General features: G+C 41.9%; 1 protein-coding gene across 3 annotated transcripts in view; it reads left to right on the top strand.

The window, feature by feature from the left end:
* Positions 1–23,544, top strand: part of afg1lb (AFG1 like ATPase b) — a 30,631-nt gene that overhangs the window by 3,894 nt on the left and 3,193 nt on the right. The window contains exons 3-11 of one of the 3 annotated variants that reach the window (XM_026194145.1): positions 2,222–2,285; positions 2,381–2,482; positions 2,736–2,863; positions 6,423–6,522; positions 12,015–12,073; positions 19,471–19,553; positions 20,249–20,319; positions 21,184–21,284; positions 22,132–22,272. In XM_026194145.1, the coding sequence (XP_026049930.1) occupies positions 2,222–2,285; positions 2,381–2,482; positions 2,736–2,863; positions 6,423–6,522; positions 12,015–12,073; positions 19,471–19,553; positions 20,249–20,319; positions 21,184–21,284; positions 22,132–22,272 (849 nt within the window). The remainder of the gene's footprint in view (positions 1–2,221; positions 2,286–2,380; positions 2,483–2,735; positions 2,864–6,422; positions 6,523–12,014; positions 12,074–19,470; positions 19,554–20,248; positions 20,320–21,183; positions 21,285–22,131; positions 22,273–23,544) is intronic. The other 2 variants (XM_026194147.1, XM_026194148.1) reach the window with 2 other exon arrangements.

Genomic DNA, 23,544 nt, shown 5'->3' with positions numbered 1-23,544 from the left:
CTAACATATGGACGGACTTCACAGAGTCGACTTCCCTGTTCTCCTGTTGTATCATCGATGGTGGCCGTGGGGCTCAGGTCAAAGGGAGGGTAGGGGTCTGGGAAGTTTATTGTGCATGTGAGTTTTGGAACGGCATAATGCAGGGGGGCTGTTGTTGTTTTTAGGTCAGGGGAGCTGACTGTCTACTATTTGGTGGTGGGAGTTTTTTTGTTGGTTGGCTGGCACAGACACACAGAGTTAGGCACAGATTTTGGAAGGCAGCAGGGAGGACCTCCCGCTGGGCCCGTCCCGGCACCCCTCTCACTCTCTCACCGTCCCCGGGCAGTAATGAGGGGATCCCCATTGTCTCAGCCATTCTTGTCCTTTTTGCTTTTGATTTGGGACTCTGACAAATACTTTGGTGGTAGGCTATCAACACCACCACCACCAACCACCCTCACACCCACCCCTCTCCTTTTGCACCTTACTTCTTGCTCTGTCTGTCACACACACACACACACACACACACACACACACACACACACACACACACACACACACACACACACACACACACACACACACACACACACACACACACACTGACTGGAGTACTTATGCAATTATTCCAGTTTGAATCAGGTCATACCACTGTCCTTTTGGTGTCTGTTCTCTCTGTGAAAGTGCCGCCATTGTCCTCACTAACTGATCAAGTCTGTGAGGAGAGTACACTTGACTTAATATTGACCCAATGTGGCGTGGTTTTGCGGATGGTTGGCTGACAATGGGCCATTGTTCAGTGGGATCCACCCTCTTCAAGACAGACCTGCATCATGGAGTCCTCCTTCACATGGTAGGCCTCCAGCAGGACAGTTGTGTGAGTTAAACTTGACTCGGGCTCTGACGATCTTAGCCGACCATGCCTCTGCAAGTCATTTTTGGCAGTGGTCAAAAGAAGTTCTTCCTAAAGCCAAAATGACCATGTCCTGCATGTGAACTTTCCACTCATGTGCCAGTCTATATCCTGCAGCATGAGGTGAGACGAGGCCACAGAGCTCAGTTAGACAGAGTGGCTGAGGGACGGTCTTGTCCTTCGCCACTCTGCCGTAGCAGAATGGTTTCCAGCCACTGACAATTACCCCGCCATGCTACAGGGCAGCTTGGGAAGTCAGGGAGAAGTCACACACTGTTATGCCAGAGCAAACAGGAAAGGCTTGTTGCTCTTCCAGTACTTCACATCCAGCCCAGGACAGGCAGTGGATGGAGGGGTGGGTAAAAAGTAGAGAGGGGTGGAGCGGGAATAGACAGAGAGAGAGAGAGAGAGAGAGAGAGAGAGAGGTTGGATAGCAAGCTTGTTTTTTAATTTGGATTTCAAACTGCCATTGTCCACATTTTACCAGAGTCAAGTGCCCCTTGTGCATGGACACTGAGTTCGGTGGACACCGAGTACCATCCTCTAACTAAATTAAATTTAAAGAGACCAGTACTTTTTTTGTTTAGTGAGTGATTAATTCCAAAGCTATTTGGTGTTGCCCGGTTACAGAGATGGACGATCCTGAACAACAGAGGTTTTTTTAAAGGCGATAAAAAGATCCATAATTTGGCCACCCTTAGATATTCTTCACATTGTTATTACAGATGATTAAGCTGACGGCACATTCGTTCACATGGCTTGGGTCCTTTTTGGCTTTACTCGATATTCTCAGCTTCCACACAGAAGCTTTTTATTTTTTTTTTTGAAGCAAGGATCTTTTGATAATAGGAGGCAGGCAGCACAATGACTTCCAGCAGCACCTCAATGCAACAGTACCGTATCACAATTAGCAGCGCTAAACAGGCTGCACAGACAAGTCCACTCCATCTCGTATGGAGCCTCATCCAGTCCTCTCCGTTTTGTCTGACAAATCCCTCCATTGTTCCTCTGATGATGCTTTTCTTTCGTGGGAACCCTGGCTTGTCTTGTTGATTAGATCCCCTTTGTCTTCCTCCCCTGCAGTGGGCTAGTCTGGAGATTGTGAAACCTCACACTGTAGTGGTGGCTTAATGCCTTAGCATACTTTGTTTATTAGATGATGTTTCAGACATTTATTGGAATCAATATGAAGAAGTTTATTTAAGTCATTAGCTATAGAGTGGAAATAATCACTGTGAATAAATTTCAGTGATTATGTTGGTTGAGATTCATGTAAAAAAGCAAAAAAACGCACTACAATCATCTTAATTTTAATATTTTGTCCCAAAGGAGAAACCCATTCCACCACCACCAGCACCACCACCCAAAGGCTTCTATATATATGGAGATGTTGGTGAGCTTGGATACAGAAAAAGCTCCTATCATTATACAAACTAACATCTCTGTGGTTATCATAATAACTTTGGTTTGGTTTTCCCACCTTTTCAGGCACAGGGAAGACCATGCTTATGGATCTGTTTTACTCCCATGTGAAGAACAGTCGCAAAAAGCGAGTCCACTTCAACGGCTTCATGTTGGACATCCACAAAAGTTAGTAGCATCCTCCCATTCCTCGGCTCTAACAGCCCAATGTTTCCTTGCATGACTTTGTAGAAGTTTTCCGACTCCCCGTGCACCGGAGATCCTATATTTATCCCTCTATTTGTCCTGAAGCCGTCCTGCTAATTGTCTACCATTATGCACACAGGTGAAATTACTGCTTTATTCAGCACTGTCAGTGGGTTTGGGTTGCCGTCGCAGGTGTGCTTTAAGATGTGCCTGACGTTTGTGTGCTGCTTTAAAGGGATCCATCGGAGGAAACAAAGCCTGCCAAAACGGAGGTTAGGGAAAATGTTCACCTATGACCCCATATCACCGGTTGCCATGGAGATCAGCAGTGAGACCTGCCTCTTGTGTTTTGACGAGTTTCAGGTGAGCAACCATGTCACAGGCACTGTTGTAAAGCGGAACATTACACAATGAGAATTTTAAATACTGTTACGTGTTTTGATATTTGTAACTATTGCACTTATATACTGACTAAAGCTGCTCCCTTATTCGCGAACGAGCACCACAGCGGATGGCTCAGTATGTCTGATGTGGATATATTTTTGTCCTGGATGCCTCGCCAGTGATTTGTGCCTCCTCCTGGTGTCGAACTAAGGGTTTTCACACATTAATTGAAAGCCATGTGCTTTATATATTCACTGATAAATATAGTGCTAGTTAAATTTTCTATATTTTTGCCATGCTATTGTTTACATGTGCTATTAATATAAAACGGGGATACGTGTCTGTCAAGTCAGGCTGGATGTTTCATAAATAATATCTGCGTGCTTTTTCCTAGTTTTAAAAGAGGTCACAAAGAGAAAAGAAATAACTGGGAGTTTATGAAGTTTTCAAGTTTTATTCCCTAATATTTCACATTGTTTAGAGTGAATCTGACTAGTTGGCTTTTACCAAAGTGTTGCTTTATTGTACAACAACCCAACTGAATGCTGGGGTCAGCAGAAACTCACAAATCAGACATCTTAAAATCTTTAAAGAATAAAACAAAGCGATAAACTGCTGTTTATTTCCTGCAGTTGGCAGCAATTGGCAGCAATTGCTTCAAGGTTGACCTCTATTTCTGTCAAGATAAGGAACTAGAAAAAACTTGTTCAACGTTGCATTCTCTGTATTTTAAGTTCAGAGTTCTCCTGTGAACAACTGCGTGCTTCTAATCCAAATAAAAAACAGGACTGGGGACACCTAGTGGCCTCTTTTAAATATAGCACAATTGCAAAATGACTTCCAGTTGTATTTTCTCTCTTTAGTGTGTTTAGTTATAGTTTACTAGGACAGATAAAGGTACATTGTTTAATCTCACAATAGTTTGCTCTCAAACCATTACAGCCACACTGTACACAACTAAAGGACCCCCTTGAGTCATTAGTGATGCACAAAGTTCTCACCATTAGAGGTGAGAACCACTACTGAGGCTGTCTACTCTCTGTGAGATTGTTAGTCATTCACTGTAGTGAAGAAAAACACGTGTTTCTGCATTCATCAATAGCCAGCCAAACACATCTGTTAGCAGCACAATGTTGCTCCTTTTACTGATATCATTACAGTTAATGCCAGCAGGTCAGAGGTCACAGAAGGTGCAGTTGCTCCCTCTAATCACTCTCCGTGCATCTGCGTGGATCAAGAGCCGCTCCTTTCATCTGGCCGTCTTTCACATTTTAAACCGCGGCGCTGTTTGTGCATTCTCATTGATTTGTTTTGTTTGCTGTCGCCAGCTTTGCTGTTTTCGCTTGTCGACTGTTGCTACCGGTGAATGGCGGGGGAAACAAGTAGACATGTGCGCGTTGTTTGTGATGCATAAATAAGAGGTTGCGAGGTTGGGAGAGTTGGGGGTTTGGGGTGTGGGGGGTGCGAGGGGCTATACCAATCAGCATCCTCCACCACTCAGCCATGCAAATGAAGCTCTGGGTATCAGTCGCACTCTCCTGCTTCCTTAAGTGAGTGGAGCTAGAAAGCGACTGGCGGCGGCGGGTCAGATGGATCTTATCCTCTTAAATGCTAATGACATTTTTCCATTCTCTTCATTAGCGCCATGCCATTATCAGTAATTTGTAGCCCCCCCCCCCCCCAGCTCTCCTCCCCTCCTTCCTTTTGCGACCCCTACCCGGCTCCTCTAATGAATACTCGCCATTGAGAGGTCCAAGATGGAAAGATGGGTAGAGAGTGAGAAAGAACGTGAAAGAGTGAGAAGAAAACGCTCGAGCATCATTGTCTCAGGGCCTCAGTCACTGTGTAGCCTCTGTGAAATTGCTCATAGGTTGTGTACATAAAGAGGTGTAACATCAAAAGAGGTTTAATTTGGCACCCGTGTGCCTCGCTGTAAACTGACAGCCGCTTGAGTAATTGGATGCTCATTTAAATATCGGCAATGGCTGACAGAGATTGCACCATTATTTTTTTGTGCTCCACAAGTGCTACATCAGTCCCCCTCCACCTTTCTCATCCTGTGGGTACCCATTCTCTTTCCCTCTTCCCCTAGTCATTCAGCAATCAATATTGCCCCTCATACTATGCCCGTGTGGAGGGCACATGAATAAACAAATCCATGTTGTATAAAAGGTCATTTTTAAATGATTCTTTTGAAATGAAAATAAAATCCTGTGGTCGCAGGAAATGGGGGCCCCTTCAGAGAGACACTGAGCCTTGGCTTTCTGTTGATTCTCATTACACGCACACACAGTCACACACACACGCTAATTTGATGCCCTTAGCCACCTCTCCTTAGCAAAATCAAGGCTTTAACACAAATGTTAATCAAGTATTGGCAAGGGCAGTGGGGCTAATATGCAAAAAGCAGAAGACTCTCCAGAGTCTGAAAGGAAGCATATGCTGTGGGTATGGCCATCAGAAGTGCCTGTTATATACAGGAAAGTAGGTAAGAGGGAATAAGAGGAGAGGGCGGGACAGATGCATGACTGCAAAGTCTTTCTTTTATTCAAGACATTTTCTTTTAGGGTTTTTAAACAAGAAAAGTACTTTAAGGGTCAAGAATTTGGCATTACAGTGAGGCGGTTTTCTCACAATGGATTTCTGTTTGTGCATTTTTACATCTTCTTGGGAGGAAACATTGTCATTTAACAGGATATAAATTACTGTTGACATGAGACCGACAACTTTAAGTTACCAGAGAGGTTGGAAATCCTTTGTGCCCAACTTTCATCCGTCGAGCATCACGTTAAATAAATGTCGCTTTGACAACCGCCAATCACAGGGTAACATTTCTCCCTTTATAGGTGTTCAAAAGAACAACATAGGTTCGAGAGAGAGAGACGCAGACGAGAGAATAAGAACAAAAGTGAGAGCACTGGATTAGTAATAGAAAGGTCAGAGCTCTTCATTTAACAGCTAGCGACTCATAAACGTCCTTGCTTCAGTGTTGTCATCGACCTTTGTTCATTGTGGACTCATGGAAATGATGTAGATGAAAAAGGCAGCAGACAGTTGAATTGGATTTATGTATTGTCACACCGTATAGCCTTGTGTCTAGTACATACAACACACATGCACTTTAATATGCCTTTATGTGGACATGCTTTGATAGAAGCTTTGTCTGCCGTCATGACCCCAGTCCTGCCTCGCATTGCTTTGTTTTTATTATTCTTTCATTCCTCTTGTTTTTCGGCTTCGTTGATTAGCTCAGGTCTTTTTCTTCACCTCAGCTACTCCACTCAACGGAAGGCCAGTTCTTGACCATTTGCAGTAAATTTAAGTGCCTGAGTGTGTGTTTGCATCCATGTGTATACACGTAAGTTTGGGTGGCAATGACCACACAAAAAGGACTGAATGAGCACACCTGAATGACACTGATCAACATGGAGTGATGATGGCATGTTGTGACCTCAAACACACTCGTGCACACACACAGGTGTGGCAAGAAAGGAATAATATGAGATGCTCCTCGACTTCTCTGGCTCTCTTCAATCAGGTGGCGGACATTGCCGACGCCATGATCCTGAAGCAGCTGTTTGAGACGCTGTTTAAAACTGGAGTGGTGGTGGTGGCTACCTCCAACAGACCCCCTGATGGTATGACCAGCAAACATTTTATGCACGTTTTAGCTATTCCTTATTAATTATATTGTTGTAGTCTGTAGCAATAATAATATATCTTGTGCATGTCTTCCCATTCTACTTCTTTTCTTAAAATTTTATTTAAAGCAATGAGTTAAAAACCAAGAGAGTCAGCTGTAATTTTAGCGTCTCAGCAGAAAACACTGTCAACACCAAGATAGATGGTTGCGACTACAAATTGTCAGTAATATAGATATTGAAGTGGGAGATAATAATGAAATCTCAAAATAGAAGAAATTTGATGTCTTTCATTGCAGCTTCCAAACATGTAGTTTCAAGATTTGTCATCTTCATGAGTCTGAAAACTGTTAATTTGGGGAAATTTAGCTCCATTTATAATCTGACAGTGCCAGTGAAAAGCTAATATACACTCAACTGATATTTCATTAGGTAAACCACTCTAGCACTGGGTTGGACACCCTTTTCCTTTCAGGGCTGTTTTAATTCTTTGTGGCACAGATTCACCACGTTAACATGATTGCATCATGCAGTTGATGCAGATTTATCAGCTGCACATCTGTGATGCAACTCTATTGGTGCTCTATTGGACTGAGATCTGATGACTGTGGAGGCCATTTGAATACAATAACCTTAATTTATTGTCCAAGAAAACAGTTTGAGATGATCTGCGGTTTGTGATATGGCGCATTAACCTGCTGGAATCAGCCATGAGAAGATGATACACTGCGTTCATAAAGAGATGGACGTGATCAGCAACAAGATTCAGACAGGCTGTAGCAGTAAAGTTATGCTGAGCTGATACAAAGCTAATATCCCCCACACCATTACATCACCAGCAGCAGCCTAAACTATTGATAAAGCACCGGATGGAGCCATTTCATCTTGTTTACTATTGAAATGTTGCGGCAGAAATTGAGACTCAGACCAATTTTGGTGAGTCTGTGCAAATTCAAGCTTCAGTTTCCTGTATACCCTACCTACTTCAAGGTTTGATATGATGTACATTCAGAGATGCCCTTCTGCATACCTTGGTTGTAACAACAGGTTTTGCTATTAGTTCTGCTCTTCTCTGATCTCCGACATTAACAAGACATTTTGAACTGCAGAAATGGTGCTCACTCTGTTTCACTCTGTGCAGGCAAACCATCAGAAAATCAGCAGTTCCTGAAATATTCACCATACGAAACTCAAAATCACTTTCCTTCCCCTTTCTGATGCATCTAATGTTTGAACTTCAGCAGGTCGATTAGACTCTATATGCCTCTATACGCCTGAGTTTCTTCCCTGTGATTGAATAATTAACAAATCTGCATTAACAAAAGGTTGAATAGGTGTACCTAAAGTTGCCAGTGAGGGTACTTACAACCATAGATTACTTTATTTTGACCACAATTGTCTTCAAAATACTTTTCTCCTGCAAGAATTGAACCAGCTGCGTCCTGTTTACGGCAATTGACCAAAAAAACACCTCACCTCTCCCGCCTAGACATGACGCCATCTTTTAACAGGCTTTGATGTTGCATTTACTGCCCGCAGAGCAAGGATGGAGAAGGAATTAGCAAGTGATCAACGTGGAGATAAATGCATGATGTGCTATCTAAGGTCTTCATCGTCTTTGGGTACATGTAATGTCGATGTCCCAAAGCCTTGAGTGGGTACGGAGTGAATGGCAACAAGGTGGCTCTCATAGACAAAGATGCGCGTCTCTGATATTTACTAGCTATTAAGAACAAAGCCCCAAACCAGGGAAACTTGATAGAGAGGCTACTTGGTATTAATTACATGGTTAATGGAACTCTAAAAGCCATAGGAGACAACTAGACATGAAAGGCATGCATTTTCTGTGTTTATTGATGTGGAGATGCTAGTATCAAAAAGCCCTAGACATGCTTGGAGGGGGAATTCAGAGATAGGTTTGTGCTAGAACGTTCAGTGTTTTGTTGTTTGATGGGGGTTTAATGCAGCTGAAGAGGGATGGAGGGATAAATGGTGTCTTTTTTTTTTTTTTTTAGATTGGGGGGCATTATAGTTGATAGCATGCAGTTTACATTAGCCCATTTAATTCCACTGATCGCAAATGTTTTTAATTATTAGGCTCTATTGAATTATGTATTAATCCAGTTCCAGTAAAGTGTGCAGTGGCACATGTCTCCTCACTCATTAGCAGTGCTGCTCTGGCCTTGTAAATGGTAAATGGCCTGTATTTTTATAGCGCTTTACTAGTTCCTAAGGACCCCAAAGCGCTTTACACATCCAGTCATCCACCCATTCACACACCGGTGATGGCAAGCTACATTGTAGCCACAGCCGCCCTGGGGCGCACTGACAGAGGCGAGGCTGCCGAACCCTCTGACCACCACCAGTAGGCAACGGGTGAAGTGTCTTGCCCAAGGACACAACGACTGAGACTGTCCAAGGTGGGGCTCGAACCGGCAACCTTCCAATTACAAGGCGAACTCCCAACTCTTGAGCCACGATCGCCTTGTCACCTGCCGACGCACTACTTTGTTTCCTGTTCTGTGTTGACTGGGCTGACACTGTTGAGTCTACATACGCTAGCTTAGCAGTAGCTTAACTCACTAGACTTCAGCAACTTGAAGTAACAGCAAATGCAACTCAGTGCCTCTTATTATGTTACACTTATAGTGTGTACAAAGCTAGCAATAGAACACCAGAAAAACAAATGATCTATTCCCATATACAAGTGTAAAGTATATGGGAATTTACTTTACACTTGACAAAGGGCATTAAATATGGAGCTTCAGGAGTGAAGGCGCGCATATGATGCTAGGAATAGGGTGAGATGGAGGCAGGGGATCCGCTATAGAGATCGAAAGAAGAAGAAGATTACAAAAATGGACTAATGGTTTTAGGTTCCATATTTTGAAGCCTCAGTGTTTGCATTTTGGCCGTAGTCATTTTAAGTTTCTGTTTGTTTGTTCGGGTCAGTGCTGAGAAACAGACTAACAAAGCACATCATAGAATTCAGGTCCCAAAGTCAAACAAACACTGCAGCGTGACTGAGAGTTCAAAACTGTCTAAATTCCTTCATCTTTAATAAAATGATCAGCTGCTCCTTTACCAGGTGTAACAACTAAGTTTAGCATCCAGGCATCCATGAAAACAGAATTTATTAAATTTAACAGAGTTAGAGGTTAGCAGGAAGTTAGCGCACTAGTTTTCACCTAAACATACATAGCATGTTCTGACTGAGAGATTTCTAAAAAATTTAAACGTACAGCTCTGCTATCTCTTCCAACATAAATGAAGACAGAAAACTAAACAGCAGTGACTTTTGTAGGGTTACTGAAGTTGGACTAGCTGGTATATAATGATGTGCTACTAATCCCTAGCAACACAGCTATGATAGCATACCATAAACACAGTGGCTGGAGGATGAACGCTAACTTTTTTCCACTTGATAAAAGTTAACGTGAGGATTCCCGATGGTTAGGGACAAATGCAATCGCATGGCAGGATGCTGTAAATGGACCAAACTTCAGTCAGGAGAACAACTGAGATAATCCATCCACAATACGAGGTTAGTCATTAATATGCTGCAACAACATGGGAATAGAGCAGCTGCCAGAGAATTCAACATTAATGAATCAATGATACGGAAGGGAAGGAAGCAAGAAGAATGAGTTGAGTAAAGTTTGACTTATCTGTCTGTTTTGTGTCACTTAATGCACCTTATAATCCGGTGCACCTTATGTATGAAAACAGACCCGTTCATCAACAGTACACCTCATAATCTGGCGCCTTATAGTCCAAAAAATATGGCATTTATTTTTTAAAAGTTGAGCCAAACTTTTAGAAGGGTTGTGTGAAAAATTAAGAACATCTGTACTGTTTCTACAGGAATTAGGGTAGGGTAACTAGCGGCCAGGTGCTACTAATCAAATGTAGTTGATTAACTGATCATCAGTGTGAGCATCTGCCAAAGTGAGCGTCTGCCAGAGTTTTGGCAGTTTGCTAGTATGGAGCATTCAGGTGTGTGTTAATACAGTGCAGAAAGAAAGATATCAGCAGTGATCTTAAAGAAGCAATTGCTGTTGCTGCCCTTTACTGTGGGAAGAATTATAAAGCCATTTCCAAACAATTTGAAGTTTATTATTCTACACTGAGGAAGATTCTTCAAACTGCGCATACCTCAGAAAAACTGCAAGCTCCATATCTCAGACTCTACAGGTTAGCATGTTAAATGTTGAAGTCCAGGAGAGTACAGTTAGAAAAAAACTGAACAAGTATGACTTGTTTGGAAGGGTTACCTGAAGAAAAGAGCATGGCAGCACAGCTTTTGTTTCCAGAGTTGCACAAACCACAAGACTTCTAGAAAAAGTCCTTTGGAGAGACTTGACCATAGTGGAAATGCTTGACCATATTGCACAGCACATTTTATGAAGTCCAAACACAACATACCAGCACAAACACCTCATAACAACTGTCAAGCACGGCAGGAGAAGGGTGTTTTGCAGCCACATGATCTGGGAACAGTCATGAACTCTTCTGTATACCAAAGTATTTTAGAGTCACATGTGAGAAATGTGTTTCCGTAACAAGAAATGATCTCAAGCACAGCAGCAAATCTAAAACAGATTGATTATTTTCTAATTTTCAGCCAATGTGTTTCAAAGGCCCAGTCGAAGTCCACATCTCAACCTGATTTAAATGCTGTGGTTGGACCTTAAGAGAGCTGTACATAAACAAATGCCCCCCCAAAACGTAACAATTACTAACACAATTACTGCAGTGAATGTTTAGTTTTTCACACACTGCTTCTGCATCGTGGGTTAGTTTTTGTTAAGTAAATAATGACATGTGTAATACATCACGAGTTTTATGTATTTACCTCATTTTAGGACATTCTACAAGGACTAGATTTGCACCAATAAAGGAAGAAAAATGTACGTCCCAAAACACTGAACTCTCTTTCATAAACCTTTGGCATATTCCAGTCTCACAGGGCACAGTCCATTACAGTATAGAAGTTATTAAGCAAAGGTTATTTTTGTGTCAGGTCCTACTGTAGTAAGCTTAAGTCCAAACATCAACAACGGCCACTTGTTTGCATTTGCAGCTGGAGAGAGCTTGAGCCTCGCTGTGTGTGTGTCTTTGTCCCTGTTTGTGTGTGAATCCCTATCTGTTTTATCTGTCTATCAGGGATGCTACTTCAGATGTAATTTGTTCCAGCCGAGCTAATTGAAACCTCTATTCAGCGAGCTGCTGTGGACATTGTCCGTGCTGAAAAGGCGACAGTCCTTTCTCTGGCCACCATTGTTTGGGAATGTAATGAATTTTATGTTGCTGCCGCTGCCGGTAGAGAAATCCATTTTTCTCCCCTGGTCCCAGTCCCTTTTGTCGTGCCTCCCCACCCATCCTTCAGTTCATCAATAGCCACTTTATCTGCCAATCTGTGGCGAGGGGATGACATTATTAGAAGGCTAAACAGCAGCTCTAATACAGGCCCTCCCTTCCTCTTTCAGATCTGTACAAAAACGGACTTCAGAGGGACACCTTCCTACCTTTCATCGATGTGCTGAAGGTAGAGACAAAGTCATCCCTCTCTCTTGTCTTTCTAATTTATTCAGTTGTTTATCTCGCGCGCGCGCGCACGCACACACACATACACGGACACACACTTGCATGTATGCCTCTGTGTCCGTCTTTTTGCAAGTTGCTCTTAGTGGTTTGATGTTTTCTGCTTCATGGATGCTTCACACAGTGTCACAAAGCTGTCTTTGATCATACCAGGGCACACTGAAAGACTCACAGAGAGAGAAAGGCAGAGAGAGATGGAAAAGAGTGTGAGTGGGTACAGGTAATGTGAATGGGAGAGTGGGAGATGGGTGGACTAGCTGTGACTGACCCAGGCTGCTTGCATTTCAAAAGTAGAGGGGGGTGGTGGGCGGGGGGTGGAGCGGAGAACAGGAGCGATGTGACGGTTAGCATTTCTAGCGAAAAATCTACTTTGCAATTTAAGCAGGTAGCACCATTATCCTGCCTGCATCCCAGATGATCATTGATGTGTTTGGAGTGATCGTGATCATAAATAATTGCATATTAATTTGTTGTCATGCATTTTGCAACAGAGGAGGGCAGCATTCTTGCGCCTTTTATTGGTATTTTGTCTGAATAGTAAAGGCAAGCGTTGACACTGCTGCAATTTTTTTGGGCAAGATAGCAAGTGAAAGTAAGCAGCTTAGCGTTATTAAGAATTTAAAACTGAGAACCCCTCCTCTGACACTAAACGTACCGGATAAACTCATAATTGAACAATATGAAGTCCTGTAAGTATGAGGCACCTGAGCTGTGCAACCTTCCAGTTTCATATAATCACATTGATGCAAACCACTTGCACTGCCATCGTTTCGTTATGTAGGACGGCCAATAATTAATAATAAGTTCTAATTTACCAAAACTAAGAGTTTCCTTAATGCCCCAGGTTGACCACGCTGACTTTATTAGGGATTCCCTATAGAATATCTTGTTATATATTATGACCTTTAGTTTGAAAGCAGACATTTTTTACACACACACAGTCACATAAGCAGTGCTCGGCTAAGGTCTGGCTCAGGCACACTCCTGGTATGAAGTAGTAGATAAATGCTCTCTTGTGAGTGCGCTGAAAATCGCCACTCATACTGCTACTTGAATTTTGTGGCTTTTTGAATGAAATTGTTGTTAAATTCTCATTATTATTCGGCATGCCTCATTTACTTTTAATAGGAACTTTTACACAGGATTATACATATACAATAGTAAACGCCTTATTATTGACTTTTGGTTTATTTTTGAAAACAAATGCATTCGTTTTTGTTCATACTATGATGGGGATTTTGTTAAAGAAATACAATACATGATATAGAACATAGTCACTCAGATTAATTTAGGCTTGGTTATTTATGAAATGACTTAACATGGCATTGCCTCTGAATATATTCAGGTATCACAGTATTTTTAACCCTAAAACTCCGATTTAGCTCTGATATAATAAATAATCTGTTGCATTACAAATGCTAAAGTGAATATGTGTGCAAAATACAGGCAATCTAACCTGACCAGAGTTATCAAACCACTGTAACATTAAACACACGCACATTTGAAGTCAAACCCACTAAAAGTTGCATAGAGTCTTGGACTCACCCTGCACCCCACCTGCTAACCCAGCAGCAGCAGCACCCTTGCCCTCTCTAATCCACCCTCATCAAGGTCCTGAATGCCTGCTGTCCCTCTCTGCCCCGTACTGGCTCCTCTCTTTCAGGATACCATGTTTTCCTTTGTGAGGCCATCTGGTTGGAGGGTTTGGGGGTGTTTTTTAGGTGGGGTGCTATGGATTCTCTATAGTGATCTGTCCTGTAAAGTTAAAGCTTGCTAACTAGCTGACCCTTAATAGATTGAATGAATGCTCGCAGGGAGCAGCCGCTGACTCGGCGCAGATCGCCTCCGCATGTGCATGCCAGCGTGTGTTTCTATGGTGAGTGCAGGAGAGAAAAGAGGGTGTTAACATACAAAAATAGCCTCTGACCTCCTCCCCTCATCACCTGAGCCGGAGTGGTAAGGGTTAATCCGCCACTTTTGTCCGCCTCGGATGATGTCTTTATCTAACTGTTGACTTCTGATTAGTTGGGTCACCTTTCCTTCTGCAGCTCCCGATCTTCCACAATCATCCAGTTTTATATTTAAAAAATGATTTAATGACTTGCAACGCACGGGCTACATACAACTTCATTTAATCCAGAAGACGCTGTTTATTTTTTTATTGTCATCATTTAGTTTGTTTGCTATTTTTCATCCACACAGTCGTTTGTAATTTCTCGTCCTTTGTAGCATCTCTGTAGACTCCATTTATGAGTCTATTCAGTTGTTCCGGCGTCTTTTTCTTTGCAGCCGCTGCAAAGCTCGTAGTTTCGTGAAATACAGGGTTTGGGGTTTTTTTTCTTTCTTTTTTTTAATGGATGCTGCCAGTATTGTAACGAAGACACTCTTTCTCTCTCTGGCAAACTGTCCTCGCTCTCCACTCCACTTTTCATTGCCCATCCTCTCTCTCCACCCCTCTATCCCCACTCTTTATTCTATCACTATCCTGTTCTGCTCGCTGGCTTTACTCACCCAAGGTCAGGTCTCTGTATTTTGGTAGCAGAATAGTGACTTTATTTTCCCTCCACTTGTTCGATTGCAGTTGCGCACAAAGCTGCCGAGGGGAGAAAAACATGACAACAACCCTGAGGCAACTTTGAGTATCTCTGAGTTTCTATCTGTTTTTAACCCTTCTTTTGATCCACTTTTCATCTCTTTTTTTTTGTGTCACTGTCAATACTGGCTCTGTGCTGAGCAGTTGGTGATGAGAAAAAATGAAATATATAAATCAAAACAGAATGACAAAGAGAGAAAGGGAAAAACTGAAGAATGAGAGGGACATGGTCCTCCACTGAAGACCTTGGTAAGAAGGACCGTGTGTGAAGAGCTGGAAGAGTTCAAATCAAATAGATTTTGATATTTGATGACAGTCATTGTCTTTTAAAATATTTAATGGCAGCATGCTTCGAGGGCAAAGCTCACTTCTTTCATATCAGTGTCTCTCGCTGTCTGTTCTGAAACCTGAACAAGGGGTGATAGGACAAATCGATTTCTTTTAAGCACAAAGAATCAGACCAGGATCCTAATTGTTACCTAAATTTTAATTATGGCAGTTACCTTGGTTCCGTTTGGGCAAATGATGTTTTCCTGTTTTCTATCAGAGTGTTCAGATGTCAGATGTGTAATAGTAAGCGTGTACAAATATAGAAATGTCTCTTAATTCGACTTTCATGGGGTGCGGTTTTGCCTTTGCTAGTCACAGTACAGACAACCAGGAAATCAGGGAAAACAGTAGAAGTCAAGCCACCCCGGAAGTGACATAAAGTCAAGCTCCTCTCCCAGTAGATCAGCTGATCTCAGTGGGAGCCCACATCATCTGGCAAACTGACTAAACTGACTAAAGTCACATGTGCAAACCATGTTCACCCTACCTATCTGAATCACTGTGACATCTTTATTCACTGATGCCTGCTCTGTCGTCTTCTTGCTGCTTTCAAAACCCACAGGAGGAGGTCCCAGAACAGAACTGTACCACCAAATATAAGTGACCACACATGGAAATAACAATTTTTGGCTACAGTGATCCTAACAGAAATTCTATTCTGAGACTAACTTTATGTATATTACTGACATCAATACCCTTTTGAATGTCAGATTTGAATTATTTGCATCCATTTTAATACACCAGATAATTAGTTATTCACTAATCAGTATCTTTATAGGCAGCAGACTAAGACAGAACACAATCTAACTCGAGACCGAGGTGCTGGGGAGAATTAACTTATATGTAAAAAAAATTTTTTACAAAGTCAGCGGTACAAAATCTCAGATGGATGGGGGTAGTACGGACAGGTTTTCACAGTGCACAGAACAAGAAAGATGAAGTCTCTTATTTAATTTTGCTGATTCCTTTTTAATTGTGCACATAAAGTCCTGCAGGTTTAAAAGACTGCAATGCTACATTGTTGAAGTCTTCTTGTAAAGGTCTTGCAGGTTTATACTATACAAGATGATCAGAGAGCAATTTTTGTAATAAACTGTGTGGAGCCCATGTTTTGCTCGCGTCTGTCACGATCAACAAATGGAGCCTCTGTTGGCCAGGTGCAGGTAGCACACACTGCCCGAGTTACCGTTTTGGTTCAGTCCTGGGCCAACGAAACTCGATGGGTTGAGAGCGGGGGGTCCGGTGGGGTCCTGGATCACAAAAGATGGGGCCTCCAACTCAAACGATGTTTCCCCAAGAGGAGCAGCCGAGGCAGGAGGAGGTTGTGAGAACGACCCTGCAGAACAATCCATCGCCGGCCCAAGGCAGTCACACTTTAAGGGAATAGATCATTAGGTGTAATTAGGGTGTTCACATTGTCACGTACCCCCCCAGACGGCCCAAGAATGAATAAAATCACCAGATACACCCCCAGCCGGCTCGCATGCGTGCACGCACACACACTAACTAAGCAGCTCCCCAGTTAGTGAAAACACTTTGATGTCAGAAGAGTCGTCCAGAACTTGCCAGCATAAAGGCACTGTTTTAAGCTCTCCCCCCGCCACACACACACACACACACATCTCTCTCCCTCTCTCTCGACCCCTCTGTCCCTGCCACCTCCCACTTTTTTTTTTTTTTCCTGTCCCTCCACACAAGGCTGTAAGACACACACGGATGAATGAACGACAACCTTTCCCCTCCTCCCCTCACCCCCCTCCAACCCCCGTCTCTTTTTCAGCCTTCCCACCCTGCATTTCTTTGAGGCCTGGTCAATTCTCCAGGCCAAACAAAAAAAAAAAAAAGCATCAAATGTTTTCTGCTGCTGGGTAATGAGGGAGTGGACCTCATCAGGGCCCAATAGTCAGCTATCCTTGGCTTTTGTTGCAGCTCAATGGCACCGCGCTCTTTGAAAAACTCAAAAGCAACTTTTTGAGGAGTAAAGGATAGAGAAAGATATGTCATGGAGGGAGCGGGCACAGAGGGGAGTGGAGGGAGCAGGGGGGTAAAAAAAAAAAAAAGCCACTCTGTTTTTATGCTAAACGGCTGTCCAGTGAGAGCAGTGGACAGCTTGGACAATGACATGATTGGAGCTACATGTGTTTGGATGACTTTCTTCCAAAGAGTCTCTGATTCTCATGTCTGTCATCTCTCTCTCTTGTGTCTGAGCCGGTGAATGCATCTGTGCGAGCAGGGGAACTCTTAATTTGCTGCTTTTCTTTGAATCAGCGAAACGTTTGCCAGGTTTTTACACCACTAGTTTAAAAAGCTAATATTGTTGCCTGATGGTAATAAACCTTAGGGCTGCACTTCTTTTCTTTTTATGGTTTAATCTGTCATGTGTCTTAATAATGATTAAAATAACAAAAACTGCAGATTGGAGTTTCTTTTAAGTTAATTAACAAGACAAAATCTAAAGAGGTGATTATTTAGAAAATAGAAAATACTACAAAATTCCATTAGAAAAACTTCAAAGTATTGCAAATGGATAAATTAATCAAATTGTGAGCCTTTAAAATTACTAAATAAAAAAAAATCTAAAGACTGCACACTTGTGACCAACAAATTTGTTACAACCTAAATATTTTCTCAACTTGCAGCACGAGCGCATTTTTATCATTTTTCCTTAAAATAAATGATCACCTCTTCTATCCGTCCACCTGACGAAAGAAAAAAAAAAGCTGTTACTCCACTATTTGTACATCGCCATTCGCCGATTAAACTGAAGGGACTGTTTAAGACGAGATTTAAAAGTTGCAAAGTAGACTGACTACATTTGCGAGAGGAGGTTGTCGGTGGCGGCGTCGGGGTGCGGGGAGGCTGCAAAACCACAATGTGTAGGCGGATAAAAATCTTAGAGGAGTGAGAACTTGACAATCCCCTCAAGATGGATAATCAAGTAATGACCCGCGAGGCCTCAGCCTCATCTGATTATAAATAACCAATGGAATCATCATCACTGATTGTGTTTCCATTCCTCCTTCTTTTCCCCTCTCGTATTTGCACCTCGCTCCTCCGTCAAGGAACGCAACAACCGCCTTTACCGTTGGTACGTTAGAGACGAGGTTCATAAAGGGAGGGAGTTGAAGATGGCAGGAGAAAAGACAAACTGAGATACTAATGATGTGGCGGCAATAGTGACAAGTTTTTTTTTCCTACTTTTTTTTTTCTTTTCTGGAGGGACTATTTACCCGTTGGTGGGGTCACAGTAGGTTGATGAAATGACACCTCCCTTTTGTGCGTGGGGGAGGGCGAGTTTGTCAGGTTGTTATTAAGCCTGATTCAGCCAATTGGCTCAGAGTGGGAACCCCGTTTGTGTGAGCGGACACGGAGATAAAAAGTTGACAGCAGAGAAGAATAGAGTATTTCCGTCCCCTTGCTTTGTGATGATTACTAATTATCCTGCAGCTTAAGGAGGCCAGTGGCAGAAATTCACTGATTTCATAATTTACTGGAGCTGTCGCTGAATACTCAGTCAGCCGATGATGGCTTGGATGGGATGATATGCAGTTCCTCTCTTTTCTTTGATAGAATAGTGGAGATGATGATTATAGTTTGTGCTGTACTCCCTGACATGAATCTTGTTGACGTTTTACTCTATGTGGAAAAGTTTGAACCCTGCATCGCAGGTTCACCCCTGCTGTAACGCACTTGAATAGCTGCAGAACAATGGATCGGCTCGGCAAACCGAGAACAGCTGACACAAAATCCCAAAGCTGTCGGAGGATAGGAGATAAGATGCCGGCTGCCTTCTGCGATGCCTTGTTATTTAATTTAATACTTTTTAGGGTTGTTCTGTATCCATTTTAGTGTGAAAGAAGTGAAGACACAAAGCTCTGATTGTCCATTTTACAGGGTTGCCATATTAACAATGCATCATCAAGACAAATCAAGCTGTCACAATGATTTAAACCTGAAGAAGTGCAATATGTTTTAGCATTTCTATCAGCAATCACCAATATGAAAATCAGAGCTAAGCGAAAAATGTACAAAGTTCTGATATTTCTTTAATTTTCCTTATCTTTTTATCAAATAAAAGGACAAGAATAATCGATTAGGTGTGTTAGATGAAGCCTGACACGTCTTAGACTGTCAGTGTTGTCCAGAAAGATTCAAATCTCCTTGTGACAAACATGGAAACTGTATTTAATTTTGTCGTCAGTCACACAGGAGGTCCTGCTGCTGTAAATGCTCACGGGCTCAATGAAGCTGATGCTAAAAGTTGTCTCTAAATTAGTCATTTACATAAAATTATGGGGCAAAAAGAGCACAAATAACAGTGTGTGTGTGTGTGTGTGTGTGTGTGTGTGTGTGTGTGTGTGTGTGTGTGTGTGTGTGTGTGTGTGTGTGTGTGTGTGTGTGTGTGTGTGTGTAAACAGGAATACTGCCACACCGTCTGCTTAGACACAGGGATTGACTACAGGAAGCTTGGCGAGGCTGCAGCAGGGAAACTTTACTACCTGTAAGACACACAAACACGCACACACAAGCACACTACCTCTCTGCTTCCCTCTTTATAGTCCTCCTCAGCCCAGAGTTTGTGCGGAGGCTGGGTTGAGTTGACATTAACCTGCATTAAACACACACACACGCACACAAACACAGGAAATGCTTGTGCACATCATGTAGTTTGGGCAGAAAGAAAAGGCAAACAGATGAATAAATGAGGGAGACGCAGGCTGGGAGGTTTATAAAGACCTGCATTACCTTGAGAGATCCATGAAAAGAATAAAAAGAGGAGTCAATAGAATATGAGAAAAGGGCAGAGCTTTAAAAGCTAGTTTTCTATTTTCCTTGTTACATATGCGCTGTTAGGAACTCGCGCACGCAGGCAAACAAGTGCTTTCGTCTTTTCACTGTATGTAAATAGAGTACATCACACCCTTTTACCTGGAGTTAAAACACAAGCACACGCAGACACGAACACACACACTTCACAATCTCATTTCGACGTGTATTCACAGGCTAATGCTTGTGTTTAGAGCCTAACATCCTGTTTTTTACCGATGGAGTGAAAAGCTAAGTACCCCTCTCCCCTGCTCTCCTTGCTGCCACCGTTTGATGTGGCCACTTCAGCATTATTAATTTCATATCCTATTATTTCCTTTCTGTTTCGTTGCCTGTGTGTGCGCGCGCTGGTGCATGTGTGTTGTGCAGCACAGGGGAGCCTGGTGCAGAGGCCTTCTTGGATGCACTGTTTGAAGAGCTCTCATTAAGACAAAAGAGTGGTAAGGGCATTTAAGGAAGACAATGCATTTTAGAAAAATTGATTATGTTTTACTTTTTTTCTGTGACACAAGGACACGTCAAAATTACACATTTTGTAATATTTATATATATGAAAGATAAAAGAAAATACCAAAATCAACAGTGTTGATAACAATTAGAAAAATCATCAATTTCTACCTTAATTTGTCTCACATTTATCCTTTCTTAGTATTTAAGGCTCAAAAATAGATTTTAATTTTTTATTTTATTGTTGTTGTCTTTTTAAATTCCCGAAACAGCTGGGGATTTTGAAGACCATGACTTTTCAATCATACAGGATTATCTAGTGTATCTGCTGAAGGTTTTTTTAAATGCTAATTTTCATGCCACCCAAGCCCACGAGACGGCTCACTCACCTACTTTAAATAGTTCTGTTACAACAATAGAAGTCTGTGGCACAGAGAAATAACATTTATCAGGGTTAAACTACATAGATAATACAATTGTACTTTTTTTGGGCTATTTGTGATGCTTTACATGTCATTTTTTTATATGTTATAATTCAACAGGAAAAAACAAAAGCTGCACAATTCTAAATTAAAAACAAACTCTAGACTTGAACTTAGATTTTCAAAATTACTGGGCCTTAAAGGGTTTTTTTTTTTGTAACACTGTGAAATTTTAGGATTTAATTGTATAGTAAATAGTTTTTTAGTAGTAAACAGTATTTTTCATTATGTTTTCTTTTATTTTGTCTTATATTAGAGGTTAAAAGATCAAAAATCGTGAGTGTGTAGTAAAGCAAATTTCATAAATATACTACCTTTTAACCTAACTACATGTATATACTGTAGCCATTGTACATTGTGTGTGTGTTTCCATAGCTACAGGTCCCCGGGTGCTCTCAGTGCTGGGTAGAGATGTGACTCTAGAAAAGACCTGCGGAACCGTTGCTGACTGTACTTTTGATGAGCTGTGCGGCAGAGTGAGCATTGTTACGATTAATTTGTCATTATTGTGCAACAAAACAGGCTGATACATAACGACACTTAACATCTTTTGGCCACATAAAACTTAGAGTAAAACAAGGAGTGTTTTAAGGTAAGCTTTTCTTGGTTTTTAGCTTTAACACCACAGTTACTCGCTATACAGATAGAGAACAAATTAGAACTGCTTGATGGCATTTAAAACAGCCTGTGACCTCTAACCAAAGTCAAACCACATCCTTTTTCTTGTTCTTTTTTTTTTCTACTGAGACACACAAAATCCACTCATTACTAATCAAAACTGCTCAAATTCGAAGCACTTCTCTTGTCCCTGTATTACCTCTATGCTCTGTTTATTGTCCGGGCCTTTGAACTGGATGAGGTATTTTCTGCTCAATGTCAAAAAGAAAGTCTATTGACATTTTTTATGATTAGTTGTGCCCACTGCACCTGAAAAAGGAAGTGTGTAGCGTGTGCAAAGTCTCAACCCTGATGGACAGCGGTGAGTTTTAGAAGGCATGTGAGCTTCAAGGCTTCCTCTGGCATATGTTGGCGAGTCCTCATTAATTTTAAGAGCAATCAGCCTGAATGGCAAAGAACCAAGGACGAGGACAAAAATTACAACAGCTAGAACCTTTTTGCACAAGGTGCCCTCACTTCACAGTTGTCATTTTTTCAGGCCATGTGTGCAGAGTGCAGAAATTCACAGTGCCTGTACCCATTTATGGAGCAGATGTGCACATGTGCAAAGCTGAAATCTTTGATGTGTTCTTTTGTGGTGTGCTGTCTGTTTGAAGCTCGGGTCTGACTTTGTTTCAGTATCTCACATGCTCTGTCGTTCTCCAGGCTTTGGGTGCCAGCGATTACCTGGAGATGGCGCGGCTCTTCGACACAGTATTGATCCGCCGCGTTCCCGTGCTGACGCTGTCGATGAAGGATCAGGCCAGACGCTTTACCACCCTCATAGACAACTTCTATGACAAAAAGGTGAAAACAAAAAAAAAAAGAATGAAAGGCATGGATTCTATTACACTCATGTGTTACCGAAGGATTTCTAATGCAGCTTTTCTACCTTTATTTACAACTTTTAGAAATCTTCCTACATTACATCCATAAAAGTGTTGGATGTGTTCGACATCTCAGTTCAAAACCAAGAGTGTGTAATATAAAATACTCGACTCTTGGCTTCCAACAAGATATATATACACTAAAAAAAGTTTGGACACACCTTCTCATTTAATGTTTTTTCTTATTTTCATGACTATTTACATTGTAGATTCTCACTGAAGGCATGAAACCTATGAATTACCACATATAGAATTATGTAGTAAACAAAAAAAGTCTGAAATAACTCAGAACATGTTTTATATTTTAGATTCTTCAAAACAGCCACCCTTTGCTTTGATTACAACTTTGCACACTCTTGGCATTTTCTCGATGAGCTTCATGAGGTAGTCACCTGAAATGGTTTTCCAACAGTCCAGAGCTCCACTCCATCATTCTCCTTCTTGGTCAAATAGCCCTTACACAGCCCGGAGGTGTGTTTGGGGTCATTGTCCTGTTGAAAAATAAATGATTGTCCAACTAAACGCAAACCGGATGGGATGGCATGTCGCTGCAGGATGCTGTGGTAGCCATGCTGGTTCAGCGTGCCTTCAATATTGAATAAATCACCAACAGCGTCACCAGCAAAGCACCTGCACACCATCACACCTCCTCCTCCATGCTTCACGTTGGGAACATTCATGTAGAGACCATCCGTTCACCTTTTCTGCATCGCACAAAGACACAGCGTGTGGAACCAAAGTCCTCAGACCAGTGTACTGATTTCCACTGGTCTAATTTCCATTCCTTGTGTTTCTTGGCCCAAACAAATCTCTTCTCCTGATTGCTTTTCCTTAGTAGTGTCTTCTTGGCAGCTATTTGACCATAAAGGCCTGATGCACACAGTCTCCTCTGAACAGTTGATGTAGAGATGTGTTTGCTACTGGAACTCTGTGTGCCATTTATCTGGGCTCTAATCAGAGGTGCTGCTAACTTGCGATTTCTGAGGCTGGTGACTCAAATAAATTCATCCTCAGAAATTGGCTCACATCCTCATGTGAGCCAATTTCATCGTAGTGCTTGATGGTTTGTGTGACTGCACTTGGGGGCACGTTCAGAGTTTTAGCAATTTTTTGGATAGACTTACCTTCAATTCTTAAAGTAATGATGGACTGTCATTTCTCTTTATTTAGCTGATTGGTTCTTGCCATAATA

Source organism: Astatotilapia calliptera, chromosome 15 (genome assembly GCF_900246225.1).
Source record: "Astatotilapia calliptera chromosome 15, fAstCal1.2, whole genome shotgun sequence".
Lineage (NCBI taxonomy): Eukaryota > Metazoa > Chordata > Actinopteri > Cichliformes > Cichlidae > Astatotilapia > Astatotilapia calliptera.
Note: the sequence above shows the minus strand (reverse complement) of the source record. Positions and strands in the feature narration are given on the sequence as shown.